The following is a 15248-nucleotide window of genomic DNA, read 5'->3' on the forward strand; positions in this document are numbered from 1 at the left end:
GAATTGACCTTCTAGGGTGTGATCCACTTTCACATTAAAACTTCTAATTGTAGATATCCACATGTAAACTGTCTGACTTTGCTGAGCAGCTGATATATTGATGATACTGATGGTATTGACTAGATTTTCACTGCCTGTTATAGGAGTCTAGAAATTTTACACAAATGCAGGCTTGTTAACTGGGAATTGTATTACATTCCTACTATATTTTCTTATATAGGTATTAATTTTATAGTAGAACTGACAACATTTATGTTGTTTTCTTTAATAATAATAAAAAATGGTAGTATTTGTTCTTGCCCATTCAGTGTTTTCTATGTATAGGTAAAATAGAGAGGAAAAAATAATGAAATACTTCTTTTCTTAATGTATTCTTTACAAAAAGATTCATTGGTATTTTAATTTGCATTTTAAATGTCACAATATTTCTTTTTCTAGACAGAAAAAGGGAGTGCACTACATGAAGCAGCCCTATTTGGAAAGGTGGAGGTAGTACGCATTTTGCTTGAAACAGGTAAATCTTAATTTTCCTAATCTCTGTGTGCCTCATCAACTTTTGGTTATACAAATTACTTTCATCTTTATCAGGCTTTGCAAATCTAATCACATGTACTTCTCTTTAAAACACAGTTCTTTTAGAATAAGAAATTGCTATATGTAGAGAACAAAGAAGATTGCACTAAGACTCATAAATTCCGTATATGACTCAGTGTATGCCACTGTATTCTGAGAATAAATGTATTCTGAGAACAAAATGGCTACATAAAATTTTGTTATTCACTCTGAAAGACAGCCAAGAATATTCTTTGATGTAGAGACCAGAATACTCATGTTCACATTTATTTCCTTCCGTTAGCTATTCCTAACAACCACACTATCCTGCTTGCTCCTTCATTTCCTGAATAAACTTTGAGTCCCTGTGAAGAAAGGGGGAGGCACTGTGTCTCTGAGAATTGCATTTGTCCTAAAAGGACAGAAGAACAGAGATATAAAGTCCAAACAAACCCATCTACTGCATAATAAGAGTTTCAGAATTTTTTTGCAGGTAAATCACTCATCCAGACAACCATCTTAAATAAATGAGAACAAAAATAAAAATATCTAGAAATAACTTCTCGCTGATACGTGAACTTTTGTTACGCTGAGGGATCTCATTCATCTTTCTTATCAGTGCTTGTGGGGTTATTTATATATTGCAGAAGAAGGTATGTCATAATCACAGCTCCTCATCTGAATCTCAACCTGATCTGAGAACTGTTTTCAGAAAAAAAAGTCCTTCCAAGTTGCTTTTCTGTTTGAATGAATGAGAAGGAGGCTGAAAGGGTTCTTCTCATTTTTATTTCCTAAAAAAGGAAGGACTGGAGAACATCACAGAAACATAGGAAACCCTTTAGACTACAGAAAAAGAACACCTCTTATAGATTAATACATGTTACAGCCTCTGCCAGCATATAATTGTACAAGACAGGATAGTAGAATTTTCATGGTGAACTCCTTCAACCCCAAATGCTCTGCACTTCTGCAACACTCCCCACCTTCCTCCTTTTTTACCTCACAATGCCCTTTTCTCTAGTTCTGCTTCAAAAAGACTCAGATGATGTTTTAAGTAGCTACTGCGAAGGAAACATGTAAGTTAGTGTGTCTGGCCTCTTACAGTCAGCTGCCACTGCTAAATTAGCCCAGCAATATTTTGGCTTTATTTTCAGTGAGAAAAAAAAAATCTCTTTCTTACAAAACGAACTAGGAAACTATCCATTGGGTTTGGAAATTACTAGAACTGGAGCCTTTTCCAGTGAATGCTTTCAGAATGTGCTTATAAATCCTGCTTCCTCTGATCTTCTCTGTTCAGTGTCCTGAGAAGAATTTCGCTTTGTTAGGACTTTTCATGCCTTTACTTTTTATGAAAGTACATCCAAACTGAAAACCAACTTGAGTCTTCTACCATAAGGCAAACATTTCTGAGGTAACCCTACAAGGCAAAGGTAGAGAGTCATGCAGTATCACATACAATAGGTTCTGATTCAGGGCGAGCCTTAAACATAGTGGTTGCATTCACAGTTTGAGCCAATTACTTTGTCAGCAGTCTGAACAGTCAGTGAGGAAACACTGTAGCTGTTCCCAATGCCCACATACTAAACATGGGTATTTCACTCTATTCAGAGCGTGAATTTCAAAAATGTTGCCGTGAAGTACAACTTTATTAACATGAAGTTAAAAACTTTTTCATATTTGTCACGCTAAAAAGGGGCAGAAAAAAAGAATTTTCTGTCCAACCTGTCTTAATTTATTTTTGTTTATCGGTGTTCCCCCAGGAGCTCAAAGCCTTTTAATGTCCAAAACAGTCTGTTAGTGTCTCATTAGGTGAGACCCTTCGCTTAACAGGTTGGCTGAGACAGACAGGACATTTGATACATTTTTTTATAGGGACTACACTTAATAGCAATAGGGAAACCCCTTAGCAAGTTTCTCCTGTGAGTTATTTCGCCGTCAATGAAACTGTCAGCACCTAGAAACAGACTCACTCTAACAGTTCACAAAATAACACATTTATTAATACAAAATTGTGACAATTTATAGGGTTCATTTCGTCTGGAATAGGGTCTAACTGTAAAAACACATTTAAACCATGTAGTAATAATAATGAAGCAAAACACAAGCAAAAACTTTAAAGCAAAACAACTTACTAAGAGCACTATGAAGCAAAAGTAAACTCTAGCTATTTATAAGCAATTGGCATGCCTAAGATATGTCTCACCTTCCAGGCATCACCAGAAGTAAAGGGAGAGAGACCGGCTTGGCTTGTCAGCCATCTCTCACAGTGTTGATGGAACTTCTGCCCTGTTTTTGCAATCTCTTTTTATACCTTTTTTCTTAGGTACTTTGAGTGGCTATAGTCAATAAACTAATTTTGGAGTGATAGACAAATGACACAGGCCCAAGGGGGGTTTTTCTGTGTTCCCATCTGGCAGGAGGTTTGCAAATGAAGGCCATGCTATCTCCATATCACTCCTTTCTTTGTCTAGTCCTCTTATTAGTTTCTGGGAATGTCTCCCCAGGAGCTGGGGTCTTCCAGGAAACCATCAGGAGTTTTTTTTCTCCTTATCTATCACCTTACAGTATTGTTCCCAAAACACATATTGGTACTATCAACTAGAAAGTCCCCAGTGAATTAAAGCAGTTTGGAGAGGAACATAGGACAAACATTCAGAGAATTTCTTGGTTTTATAAAATATTCTTTTCAGGATGCCTGTTTCTGAGAAACGGATTGTTAAAATAATCCCAAATTTGGTTTAAGAAGCTTACTTTATATCCCCATGAGTTACAGAAACATGAAAACCATCCATGTCAGCATGTGAATTTTAGGCTACTCAAGTTAAAGAGTCTGCTGTACTTCAGCTGTAATGCAGCTGTTAATCTGCTGCAGTTGTAAAAACACTTGCTTTCAATTTGCCAGATAGTTGAGTCTGATACACTACATTTCTAATCCAAAGCACTTGGGGTTAAAAATTCCACCACAGATCATTTTCTTTTTCAGGAATAGATACCAACATAAAGGACAGTTTGGGTAGAACGGTTTTGGATATACTTAAAGAACACCCATCTCAGCAGTCACTTCAAATTGCAGCTCTACTTCAAGGTAAGTCATATTCAGTTATATATTTGTTAGAGATGAATCAGAATAGCATGGAGAAATATTAAGGCATATAGTAATTTCTAGTCTTTGTTATAGAAAAGAACAGTCTTTTCAAATTAAACATACAAAATTCTTGTTTGCTAGTTGAACAAAAATAAGTGGTTCAGTATCTGAAATTCAGAGTAAACCTTTTCTTTGTTGTGGACCATAGAAATTAGCATGGTGTGTCACTTAATAGTTACTCTTCATTACCCATTGTAATGTTTCACTTAATTTCTATTAAATTGTAATGATAACCTACAATTGAAATGCTTGATTCATTCATAAATAACAACTATATGACTGAAAGATGATGATATTTTTCCAAAACATTTCATTGTATTTTTCTCAATTTCCTTAATTATAAAAACCCAAAACTACAAAACAACAACAAAAAACACAAAACAAACAAAAAAACCCCCAAACAAAACAAAACAAATAAAAACCAAACCAGGCAGTATCACTTGTTATTACAGCAGAAATAATGCTTTTTTTTTCCGTACATATCTTTGTTGTCATTCCTCATCTTTCTTTCATGGTGTAAGACTGTTGGAAGTCCATTGTTTACTTCAGGTTTTTACTCTAGAAGATGGTAGTAAAGTGATGAAACATGAATTAGGGCATAACTCAGTGTTAAATAAAATTTATTCTCCTCTATGAAATTTTTTTCCTGCATCTTCAGAATAGTCTTTCATTTACTGTGTTTGACAGAGGAGTTCCCTACAGGTATCACTACTGTCTCTCCCTCTGTATTGATTATCCCACCTTTAAAGAAGCCATTTTAATCAGTTCAGTGGTGGTTCTACATATGAACTAGCTCATGCTTCAGTTTCCTGCGTAATTATATTTTATAAGAGCATTTCCTAGAGAAAATGAGGTCATGTGGCCACACTGCATCCTTTTCTGAATAGCTTCCAAACTTGTTGACTAGCTTCAGTAAAGTTTTCCTGTGAGATGATAGACCGAAGATACAAAGCTCTTAAAAGTATAATGAAAGTTTTGCAGGATGGAGGACAGGTATTCCTGTAAGAAGCAGATTCATGTTATAGCTGAACTGAATTAACAGCTTGCCTTGAGGTCTCCCTCCTTCCTATTTTCCTTTGCTGTTTCCCTCATTTGCCCCTTCCTCCTCCTCTACTTCCACCTACTCAGTTCCCTTACATATTCCCCACTTACAGGAGATTTCACAGTTGACCTGATACAGTTCATAAACCATTAAAATACAAAAATGTATTTATTTTATTAAATATATTTAATAGTATATAAAATATTAAGAAATAATATTATAAATATATTTTTTGTTGTTTTAATGAACCTGCCTTCTATGTGATTCAGGTCCTAGAGTTAGCTCTGTCCCAGGTATCTGGCAGAATCAAAAAGTGGGGAGGAGGATATGCGTGAGGGATGTAGGGCTTCCCCCTGTCAGCAGAAGGGAGTTCCTAATTAGACTTAGACTCAGACTCAAGCTTCAACCTTTATGTCCTCACTCAGCTGCAGCATGAACATACCACTGCGTAGAGGAAAAGAGAGTTAATGTTATACTGAAACTTCTTCAGTGGCAGGAAAAGGGTCAGTCAGAACTTCCACTTTCTTAGACATCCAAATCAATCATCCTTCAGATATTAATCTAGGTTTTATCATGAAGTTCCATCACTAAAATTTTCATTTTAGTATCTCTATTGTTCCATTTTCTCCTTAGTGTGATAATCTTGCAGTCTCAACCCCACTGATGAACAGTTTCTTCAAAGTATGCTTGCTCTATGAAAAATGAAGCACCCAGATCCCTCTTAGGGGTTTCTCATGTTGATGGATCAGTACCTACCCTCAGTTTTTAACCACATACACACACACACACAAAAGAAATATATCAATTTTAAGGCTTTTTGATGCATTGACATGGAATCTTTTTCAAATGTGTACCTTGAAAGTATAAAGATGACTGCTTAGTAGTTTCAGCTCATATTAGTGTGATGAAACTGTGCTTTTAATGAGCAACTGTTTATTTTTGCTCTGTCTGCCTTATAGTCAGAAGTGAGGTGCAAGGATGAAAAATGTTACAAAGATGTCATTCTGACTTTTAAGACAACCTGAGGAGCCCCTTCAGAACTCCCTTAGAACCCACTTAGATTCTTTTTCATCAGCAAAATGTTCACTGAAGCTTTGTCCATCAAAGATAAAGTTTGAACTGGGAAGTGAAGTTGAAAAATAAAATCAAGAGTGGTAGGATTCAGTACTAGTACTACTGATGATACTGTTGACCCTCCCTCCTCTAAAAAGCCAGCTGAGTATACTCTTCACTAAAGTGTGGGTATTTATCCTATTGTAGCTGAAAAGTCAGTGAAGCACTGGGATTTTGGCAATCCTGAATGTACTGTAATTGAGTATGATGATGGGTAATGAATTCCATGCAAAGAGAGGGCAATTACAAAGAGAGATTCAGTGGCTTCCAAATACGTTCCGTTAAAGCTGCTGTCTTCAGATGATTGTCTAGAGAAGCTTATGTGTCTCCTTCATGTAGACTTATAGGAAAAAGAAATTAAATTAATGGTGTCAGACAATTACTGGCCAGATTTTGTAAGTTTCTTGCTAATTTTGTTCTTTCTGCAGACATAATGTCATTAAATTTATTCTTTCACCTTGTTGCCAGGATAGAGTAAGATTTTTATCACCTAGCATTCTCATTAATTTTTACTATTTACCCCTTGCACTGTTATGAGTGTTACTGCACAGTTTATAGCATTAACAGCATAATGTTTGTCCCTACCACAAAACATTAGCTTTCCACATAGGCTGAAAGATGCATATGAACAGCCTGGCAGAAATTACCAAGGGAATAATGTGTCTGGTATTACTAGTGGGCCTGATAGGTTCTTCACCCCTATATGCAGAGGTTTAACAGAGTTGTAAGGAAAGCTTAGAAAGAAAATGGTTTTGAGGATATTTATGAGAAAGTTCTTTGAAGAAGGTAAAATAATTTATATGTTTAGAAGCAGTTAATGGAAGCAGTAATGCAAAATTCATTGAGCTGATTCTGAAACCTTCAGGGCTGATAGCCAGTTGTGAATGAACGCCCTCACAGAATTTAAGAACTGTGAATATAAATTGTTATCCCTTTTTAAAAGACTATTTAAAAAACTACGTTTTACAGGTTATGATTTTAAAAGAAACAAAACCTTTTGCCAATGAGGTTTTAGAAATGATCCTAGTGTTTTTGTGATCTTTACATTTTTTCTCATTATCCTGAGGAAATAGCAATGGAAGTTTCTGTAAAAATATTTTTTTGGTGCGTTTGCAAAGTCTGCCATCTTTTTTGAGATGTTGACCCATTATCTGATAGAAGGATGTTGACCCATTATCTGATAGAAGGAAAATAAATTAAAAAATCACTTTAAAGAGCAACATGAAAAAGGCTGAGTAAGCTGTATGCCACCTGAATGTTTTTTTTACTGCCTGTTAATTATAGGTGGAATTAATAGAAATGACATTTCAAGTTTTAATTCTAAACATGTCTTTCAAACATGTCACTTCATTTTCAGTGTCTTGCTCAGGTCTGAGTTGCATTGAACTCACTTAAAAACACTTATTAGAGTTTAGATTTTTAATTTGATAAGGAAGAAATAGCTGTATAGGCATTGTGTACTCAAAGAGCAGAGAATTAGGATACTGTGCCAAGTAAGGCCAGGCTACTGAACACATTTCATGAGTGCAGTGAAACAACAGCATTCAGTGCTGAAGCAGTTAACAGTATTGGCACTTAGGACTTTATAATTAGGCATTGAAGATAAAAGGGATGTTGCCAAGGCTAGTAGGCCTAAAATTAAACCAACCAGCTGTGTTTTAGTTTTAGCACATGTGAACGTGACGCAGGTGCATGCTATACTGTCTTTCAACTCTTTCTCCGCAGCCCACTATGCTTTCTATTAGAATCTTGCTCTTTTACTATTTCTGGAAGCAGAATTCTTGTTATTATGGAAAAAAAGAGGAGATAGTAGATAAACAGATGAAAAATGGCATGAGCCCCAGGAGGGCACAGTAAGCGTCGCAGACAGTATGGAGGGAGATGCAATGGAAAGCTGTTTCCTCTCTTCTGCTGAAGCTGCTTAGAAACTTAACGTTGTTTGTACCTGTTACCGAATTATTCATAAACAGAAAATGTATAAGCAGCTGCAGAAACAGGACTCCTTTCTTCTCCTCTCTGCTTAAATAGCTTTGGTGTCATTAGCACTGGCTTTCTTCTGTGTATTCTCATTCGCTCTTTCTCTCCTGCTCTTTGGACAAGTAGATCTTCCATTCCCTTGAGTGCAGGAGGCCAGCCTCACTGGAAGGATGGAATAGGTTTTCAGTAAAGGATTTAATTACAGCTGTGTGGGATGAAAATAATTGAGATCTCAGCTCCCCTTCATTGTTTTTGGGTTTTTTTAGTTATGTGTTTGTTTTGGTTTGGGGTTTTTTTTGTTTTTGGTTGTTTTTTTTTTCCTGAGGACTTCTCATCTCCTTTTATGGGCTATTGTGCAACAGCTGTAGAGTATTACCTATGCTTATGAATTAATTTAACTGCTGATGTTGTGGCGACTGAAAGTTTAGCTGCACTCAGAATCACACTATCTCAGAATGATAGCGATTTAGGAGGTTGAAGTCAACCAGCTTCCATCTCAGCTCAAGTCTGTCACCTTAGCACACCTGACAATAGTAGTCACCAGTCAGTTTTCTGCTACTGCAGCTGCTGTAAAGAGAAGGGAAATTGGGTCATGAAGGCTCAGGTGGGCTCCTTCCCAGGGGACTAAGTGAGCTGTTTTGAGAAGAGATTCGTGACAGCTCCCAGGCTGGGACAGGACTCAGTGGAGCTGCAGGATCCTCAGCCAGGTTCTGGAAGAGCCTTGGGGAGGGCAGAGGGTTTTCTGAAGACTGCTGCTCTTCACGAAGATGTGGAGTGATGGAGGAGTAAGGATGCCTCTGCAGGGCCATCGGCTGTGGAGGGGAGTGGTTTCTAAACAAGTTTTATTTCTCTGATCTAGTTACTTGGAGAGTCTTCTATTTGAAAAGGTGAGTGTTCAGATTTTTATTCTAATCAAATTTGGGCTTTTTTTGGTTTCTTAGAGTTTTAAAAAGCCTTTTGGTCTCTTAGAGAAGATTGCTCTAGAAGGAACTCTATGTGAATCCACCCATGGCATGGCTGACATAGTGCCTGAAAACAAAAGGGAAAGGAGCTCATGCTTCATTTAAAGCAAAATGAAAAAAATTTTTTGGTTTTTTTTTTCCATTAAAAATAAAAACTTCTCTGAGGTGAATGTAGCTGTTACTCTAAAAGCCAGGGTTTGTAAATAAAACAAAAGTCTTAACCCTCTCACCTTAGAGAAATTGGGATCTAAGAAGTGCTGAACTTAAAGCAAGTTGTGCTTTTACTGTCTCTGGACAATAGAGAGTGGCTCTCTTCATGGTGGAGAGGCAGCTGTGTTTCTCTGCTTACATGTTAATTCTTTTCCTTCTGCTTGGCTTTGGCCTAACCAGTGTTACAGAAACTGAGAAAGCTGGAGTTCCAGCTGTTTGAACTTTCCAAAGCTTGTTACCTTCTTTGGTTATGTTCTTATTTCCAATGTTCTTATTTCTACTACTTTAAGGCCACTTTTTTATGCTATTACTTTCTGTGCATGTGACCCTATTTAGGTTCAGTGGGGCTATGTCAAAATCTAATCAAAAAGAATTCTACTAAGCAGGCAAAGTTTTTGGAATTCTTAGTATTAATCTTCACTGAACTGTAATCTGCTGTTTGGGTAAACAGAAATAAAATAGTCCATTCTTCCCATTATGAATATGACAGGTTGTGTCCCAAACAGCCTTTACTCTCCTGTATTGTAGGAATGAGAGGCTTTCCTTTAAACTCTGTGAGAGCACAGCTGGGGAAACTGTTCTGGTCATGAAGTGGTATAATTCACCAAGCTTGGCTTTGTTCTGAATTGTCTTTCTTGCTTTGGGAAAAGTGATACAACCTGAGCAGTCTCTCAAGCACACAGCAGCCAGAGTAATCTGATACTAAAGGATGGTAGCAGAATCACCTTTTTTCAGTAAGTTTGGGCAGGCTTTGAAGATGAATTCCTAATCAGCTGCAGGTGAAAGCATCCAGTGCTCGTGTGTGCTTTGTCTTTGGCTCTTAATATAGATCAGCTGTTTTGTGTCTGTTTCCCTGCCAGTATTGTGGGTAAGTATACATTTGCCAAGACTAAAAGCCTCTCGCAATGGAGTCCCCATCTTTGTCTCGTACATATCTGGTAGAATTTTCAATAACATAAAACAAAGTTAGGAGTAGAAGTCCCACAGGTGTCCAAATTTTTAAGGCTTGCACCCTTACAAGGATGGCATGCTGCTGGCCTGTTGTAAACCTTACCTTACCACACCACACCTAGTGTGAGACATTTGTAGAGGTTTTCTGGAAAGAACTCTGCATTTTTAAAAGTAAGTATTTAAGACTTATGTTGAACCTAGGATTTCATCCTCAGAACTAGCCTCCAGCAGGTAAGTGCATTGGTCTGGAAGTGGGGCCTGACAAAGAATAAAAATAGAGAATTACTTTAAAGCCACAGTCTTGTATGATGACAGCAAGGTTAAAGTCCTTCACAATCTCTCCTTCATTCCCCCTCCTAATAATAGCTGTATTGATCTAATAATTGTAACACTCACACCTGATAGAATTTCATTTTAGGTTTGCTTTTGGACAGTTGCATAATTACCAACAAATATTTTCAGACACAAGTTGAATTCCTTTTTTCTTTTTGTTTTCTTTGGGTCTGTTTTTTTTTTTATTTCTTCTCCATCTTGCCTATTAACTTGACAAATACTGTAGCTGACAGAGCTGGAAAACATTCCAGAGCATTTTGTCATGTTGCTAGTTTTCTCGTGGTCTCTTACAGCTCATCTTTGCTTCTTTGCTTTCAGCACCACACAAAAAAAATGAAGTATGAAATTTTCATATGAAGAAATGTATGACATTATCCATGGGACCATGGCCAACCATCGAACTTAACATATGGCACTTGCAAATCATACGTTAAAAAAAACCCCAGCCAACAACCTGCACAGCATTCTGAAACTGCGTGCTGTTTTATGCCATTTCCAATTTCAATTTCTTGGATGTCTATTTTATCACAGACTGTATTTGGGTTTTGGGATTTGTTATTTAATCATGAGTAACAGCAAGCTAAACAAATGCATTGTTGACTGTAGAAATTAAATCAGGGAGATTTCAGTTCCCAGAAACTCCTTAGTCCTTCAGTGTGATATTGATGAAAGCAGTTGCTGTAGTTTGGTTTTGTGTGTGTTGCAACATGTGCTATTGTGGTTACTGTCAGTATCAGAAAGAAATTGTTTAAGCAACTTCAGAAACCCAAGAAAATGCAGATGCAGAATAACTGCCAGAACTGAGAATCAGTCACTGTGCTGGAAAAAAAGTGCCACTATTGCATAAATTAATTTCTAATTATTAGGTCTTGGTCTTCCATTGAGGTAGCCTGTGTACAAAAGCACATGAAAATAATGTAGATATTTTTATGAAAAGAACAGTAATGAAATTGAAGTTCATATTTTCATGTTTTTCTGTTTGCATAAACATTATTGTGAACGTGGTGCAAGGGAAGTTTTAAGGGGGAAAAATACAGAAATTTTAGCACACTGCTTTTTGGCCTGCTAGTTTTAACTGAATTTTTGAACTTGCATTCTTTTTTTTTTCCCTCATATATTATTTCTGTGATGCAAGCAGAATATTTGAGTTTTTAAATAGTATCAATGTTTGTACTTATTGTGAACATCCTGAATACCTGAATATCTTGACTAAAAACTCTGCACAAGTTCATAATAAAAACCTCTTTCAACAGTAATAATATAAAGGAACAATTGATGTTTCAAGGAGACAGGAAAAAAACAGGAATAGTCTCAATTCATTACTCTTACAATGAGATTTCTGTAACAGTTTCAGCAGATTAGAGAACTAGTCTTTATAGTGTTTTGCAGTACTTTCAGCAAATGATTGCCTTGCAGCAGTGTTTATGAATAATTACAAGGTTGTAATATGAAAAATTAGAAAGGCTTTACTGAAAAATGAAGTAGCAAATATTTTTAGATTGGAATAAACCCCCTTAATTCAGTCATTTAAGCATATGTGTATCTTTAAATTGCAGAATATATGGAAACAGGAAATGCAAGTATTTCAGAGGAACGCCCACTGGAATGCGCAGAACGTCAGTCTTGCATTTTGTCCCCAGAAGTTCCTCCATCTCCAAAGGCTAAAAGTAAATACATGTGCTCTGTGAATGCAAAAGCTGTACCGAACTTCTCTTTAGTATTAAAATTATATTACTAAAACATTGATACATATATGCAAAATGAAAAAAATAAGAAAGTTACTGATATCAAGGAGCTTTTTTCTAGCATCAGTTAGCTATCTTGACTACATACACTGTAATCCATGTCATATAGAAGAGCAAGGAATTGTATTCTCAGAAAGGACAAGTCACTGATGAATGCGTTGCATTATTTGATCTTAAATCTTTTTAATTTATCTGACGTTACACATTTCATACTCAAGTAAAACAAAAATGCTAAATATGTCAGAAGTACTATGCAGGCATTGTTCACATTTGGGTTAAAAATGGAATTTACTTCATCTCTCCCAGTGAGTACATCTTCCAATGGTGTTACATTTGGAAGGCTCTTTCAAAGATCACATGTGTACTGTTCTTCCATTCATCTTCTCACACAGCTTTTGTACACTGTGGTGATCACTGTTGTCTGCACGTGCTTTCATTTTATGTTCTGATTCACCATTTACACACGCATCCACTAAAATAGGGCATTTTCTGAGTTTACTGTCATCCTGCTCTTTCTTGAAAATCATCCTCTTGTAGAACCAAACCTGACTTCTGTTCTCAGTAATCATGCAGAGTGAATGTAATTGACTGCTGGCAAATAACTAAGCCTCTCTTTGTTTTCGTTGTGTGAGTTGTGGTGATGTTTTGTTGTTGTTCTTCTAGGTTCTTCTTATTTTTTTTTTTTTAAACATGTTTGCAGGGAGAGTTTTCATTCATGAGAAAGCTAAGCTTCCTGCTGTGTGTCACATTATGATCTTCATGATTCTTCATTCATGAGAAAACTAAGCTTCCTGCTGCATGTCAGATTATGGTCTTCATGGTGCTAGTGAACAAATGCTATAGTTCCAGTCATGTTTCCCATTGGGGTACTTAACAGATATGTGGTATATGAAGATAAATAGTTCCTTTGAGATTAGTTCAGCTGCCATATGCAATAGGAGTGTTTGTCCTGAAATAAAGTAGTAAATATTTTTAAAATATGTTTTACTTCTTAATGATAAGGTCATGATCTCACATTCTTTATATCCACTTTCAAATTATAAATAATGTAAAACGTGCTAGCTGGGTTTTGCTTGTCTATTGTGTAATCTGATACTAAAGGAAAGAAATTGTACTTGGTTGTGTTTCCCATCCATCTGCCTGCCATTCTCTTACAATCTAATTTCAAATAATTTAAACCAAATTTGGAAGAGGAATGACAGTATCAATTACTTTCTGTGACTTTCGTGAAAGTAGGTAGCTAGATAGAGGAGAGAGACCTTAATAAGTACCTGCACTGAAAGAAATAGGCAAAATGTGTCTATTATGTATTCATTCTGGCAGCAATCAGCCAGTTAGTTAGTACACTCTCACTCACAGGTCAGTCCAGTTTTGTCACAGAATTCATTCTTGCCCAGTAAGAAGTACTGCAGGCCATATGAAGGAAAACATGGGATTGGGAACATGAACATAATTCTGTAGGAAGCAGTAGTTCTGTTTCTGTATAGGGCACTGTATCATGATTTTAGAGTAGATTTTAATATTTAGGTATTTTACTTCCAATTTTTAGTTATTATACTATTGATCTGGATTAATTTCAATTTTCTAATTAAAAAGCAGACTATAAATAAACTTGATTATATTTTTGCTGAATTTACTTGTTTTGTGTGAAGTTACCATTGAATAAGAGTAACAAGTTTTGAATGCAAAATTTCTGTTAATTAGATATTAAATGGCAATTAAATGCTTTTAATTAACAACTGTTCTTGGCTCAGAAAATTTCAGTTATAACTGGCTGTTGGTGTAATTTTAAAAATATTTTTTGAGTATTTTTGTTTGCTAAGCATAGCAAACAGTAACTATGAAGAAAAAAAAAAAAAGCTCTAGACCAACTAGATACAGTCTCGTCAGGGGATTCTTTAGTTATGTGAATATATTTGTCTGTTTTATGTATGCTGAGCTTAATATGCTCACTCTCTTTTTTTCTCTTCAGCATTTTATTTCCAAAGATGGAGTAACATGGAACTATTTGTATTTTATCAAGTCTAAGCGCTGAGTCAATAGAAGGGGTTTCCTATTTGCTCCTGGAAAAACTTGGTTTTCACTTGTATTTTCATTGCTTTTACTAAAGGTAGCTGTGTAACACACATGCAGTAGATAATCAGAACGTAACGCAGTTGATAATGAGTAGCTTTTTAGTCTGTGGAGGTCTTGCTGCTGACGGTGGACTATTTGCAGAATAGTCAGCACTCAGTGTAATTTCAGTACTTACTACTACTACTGTTTCTAATAGTGGCCCTCAGTTAGTGTAGACATATAAAGCCCATTGCCTTACTATTCTTTTAGATTTCCTAACTAAAGATATTGGATAAATAAAGGAGAAACCGTGAAACACAATGCAGAATGCACTAAACATAGGTTTCTGGTAGGCTGCTGCAGGGAGGCATGTTTTAAACGCGTGGGTTTGCCCAGTATATCCTTCCAAGATTCCATTTAATCCTAGGAGAGTGAACAAGAATTGTATATAAAGCATAACTGCTTGGATGGGACAGATGTGCATTCTTAGAAACTGAGTTCCAACCTAGTCACAGTTTATGGAACCTATGTAGCATATTGATTGATTACAGCAGCAAAGGTGAACCTGATGCAGAGTATGGGACGTTCTATGGGATTTTCTATGTTTGTAGAACCTTTCGATTCCTGAATTAATTTTACATTCTTGGATAGCTGCTATTTCTAGACACCTTTCAGGATTAGAAAACAGAGAAAGGGTAAGTATATGTTGTAGTTCATTCTAATTAAATGCAAGGTATAGGGCAATGCAGAAGTATGTAGATTGCCTCTAGCAAATTCCAACTCTGGAGTGAGATGCCATTATTTTTGAGAGGAGAATTGTGCATGAAGATTATTGTCTAGAAGATAAGGCATGGAAATAACAGATACTCATTAAATTTAAGGAATGTGTATTTCCATTTTAGGCATTAATTACACCTGGTATTCTAATTACTGACTAATGGTGTGTCTGTTTTTAAAGGTGAAGCTGTGACTGGAGAATTATCAAAGCTCTTAGATGAAATCAAATTGTGCCAAGAAAAGGAATACTCTTTTGAAGATCTGTCTCATACAATATCAGACCATTATCTGGATAATTTTAGTAAAGTATCAGAGGAAGAACTTATGACCAGTGGAAGCCAAACCAAGCTTAATGTAGTAAGTAAGATTGGATACAAAGACAATAT

The 15248-nt window shown here is 36.1% G+C and overlaps 1 protein-coding gene across 6 annotated transcripts in view; it reads left to right on the top strand.

Annotated features, from left to right (window-relative positions):
* The window catches only part of ANKS1B (ankyrin repeat and sterile alpha motif domain containing 1B), a 423271-nt gene that overhangs the window by 66840 nt on the left and 341183 nt on the right, over positions 1–15248 (top strand). For all 6 annotated transcript variants that reach the window (XM_027666829.1, XM_027666823.1, XM_027666799.1 and 3 more), the window contains 4 exons: positions 439–514; positions 3536–3637; positions 11842–11952; positions 15044–15219. In XM_027666829.1, the coding sequence (XP_027522630.1) occupies positions 439–514; positions 3536–3637; positions 11842–11952; positions 15044–15219 (465 nt within the window). The remainder of the gene's footprint in view (positions 1–438; positions 515–3535; positions 3638–11841; positions 11953–15043; positions 15220–15248) is intronic.

The sequence above is a fragment of the Corapipo altera genome, unplaced genomic scaffold (genome assembly GCF_003945725.1).
Source record: "Corapipo altera isolate COAL_440 unplaced genomic scaffold, ASM394572v1 1, whole genome shotgun sequence".
NCBI lineage: Eukaryota > Metazoa > Chordata > Aves > Passeriformes > Pipridae > Corapipo > Corapipo altera.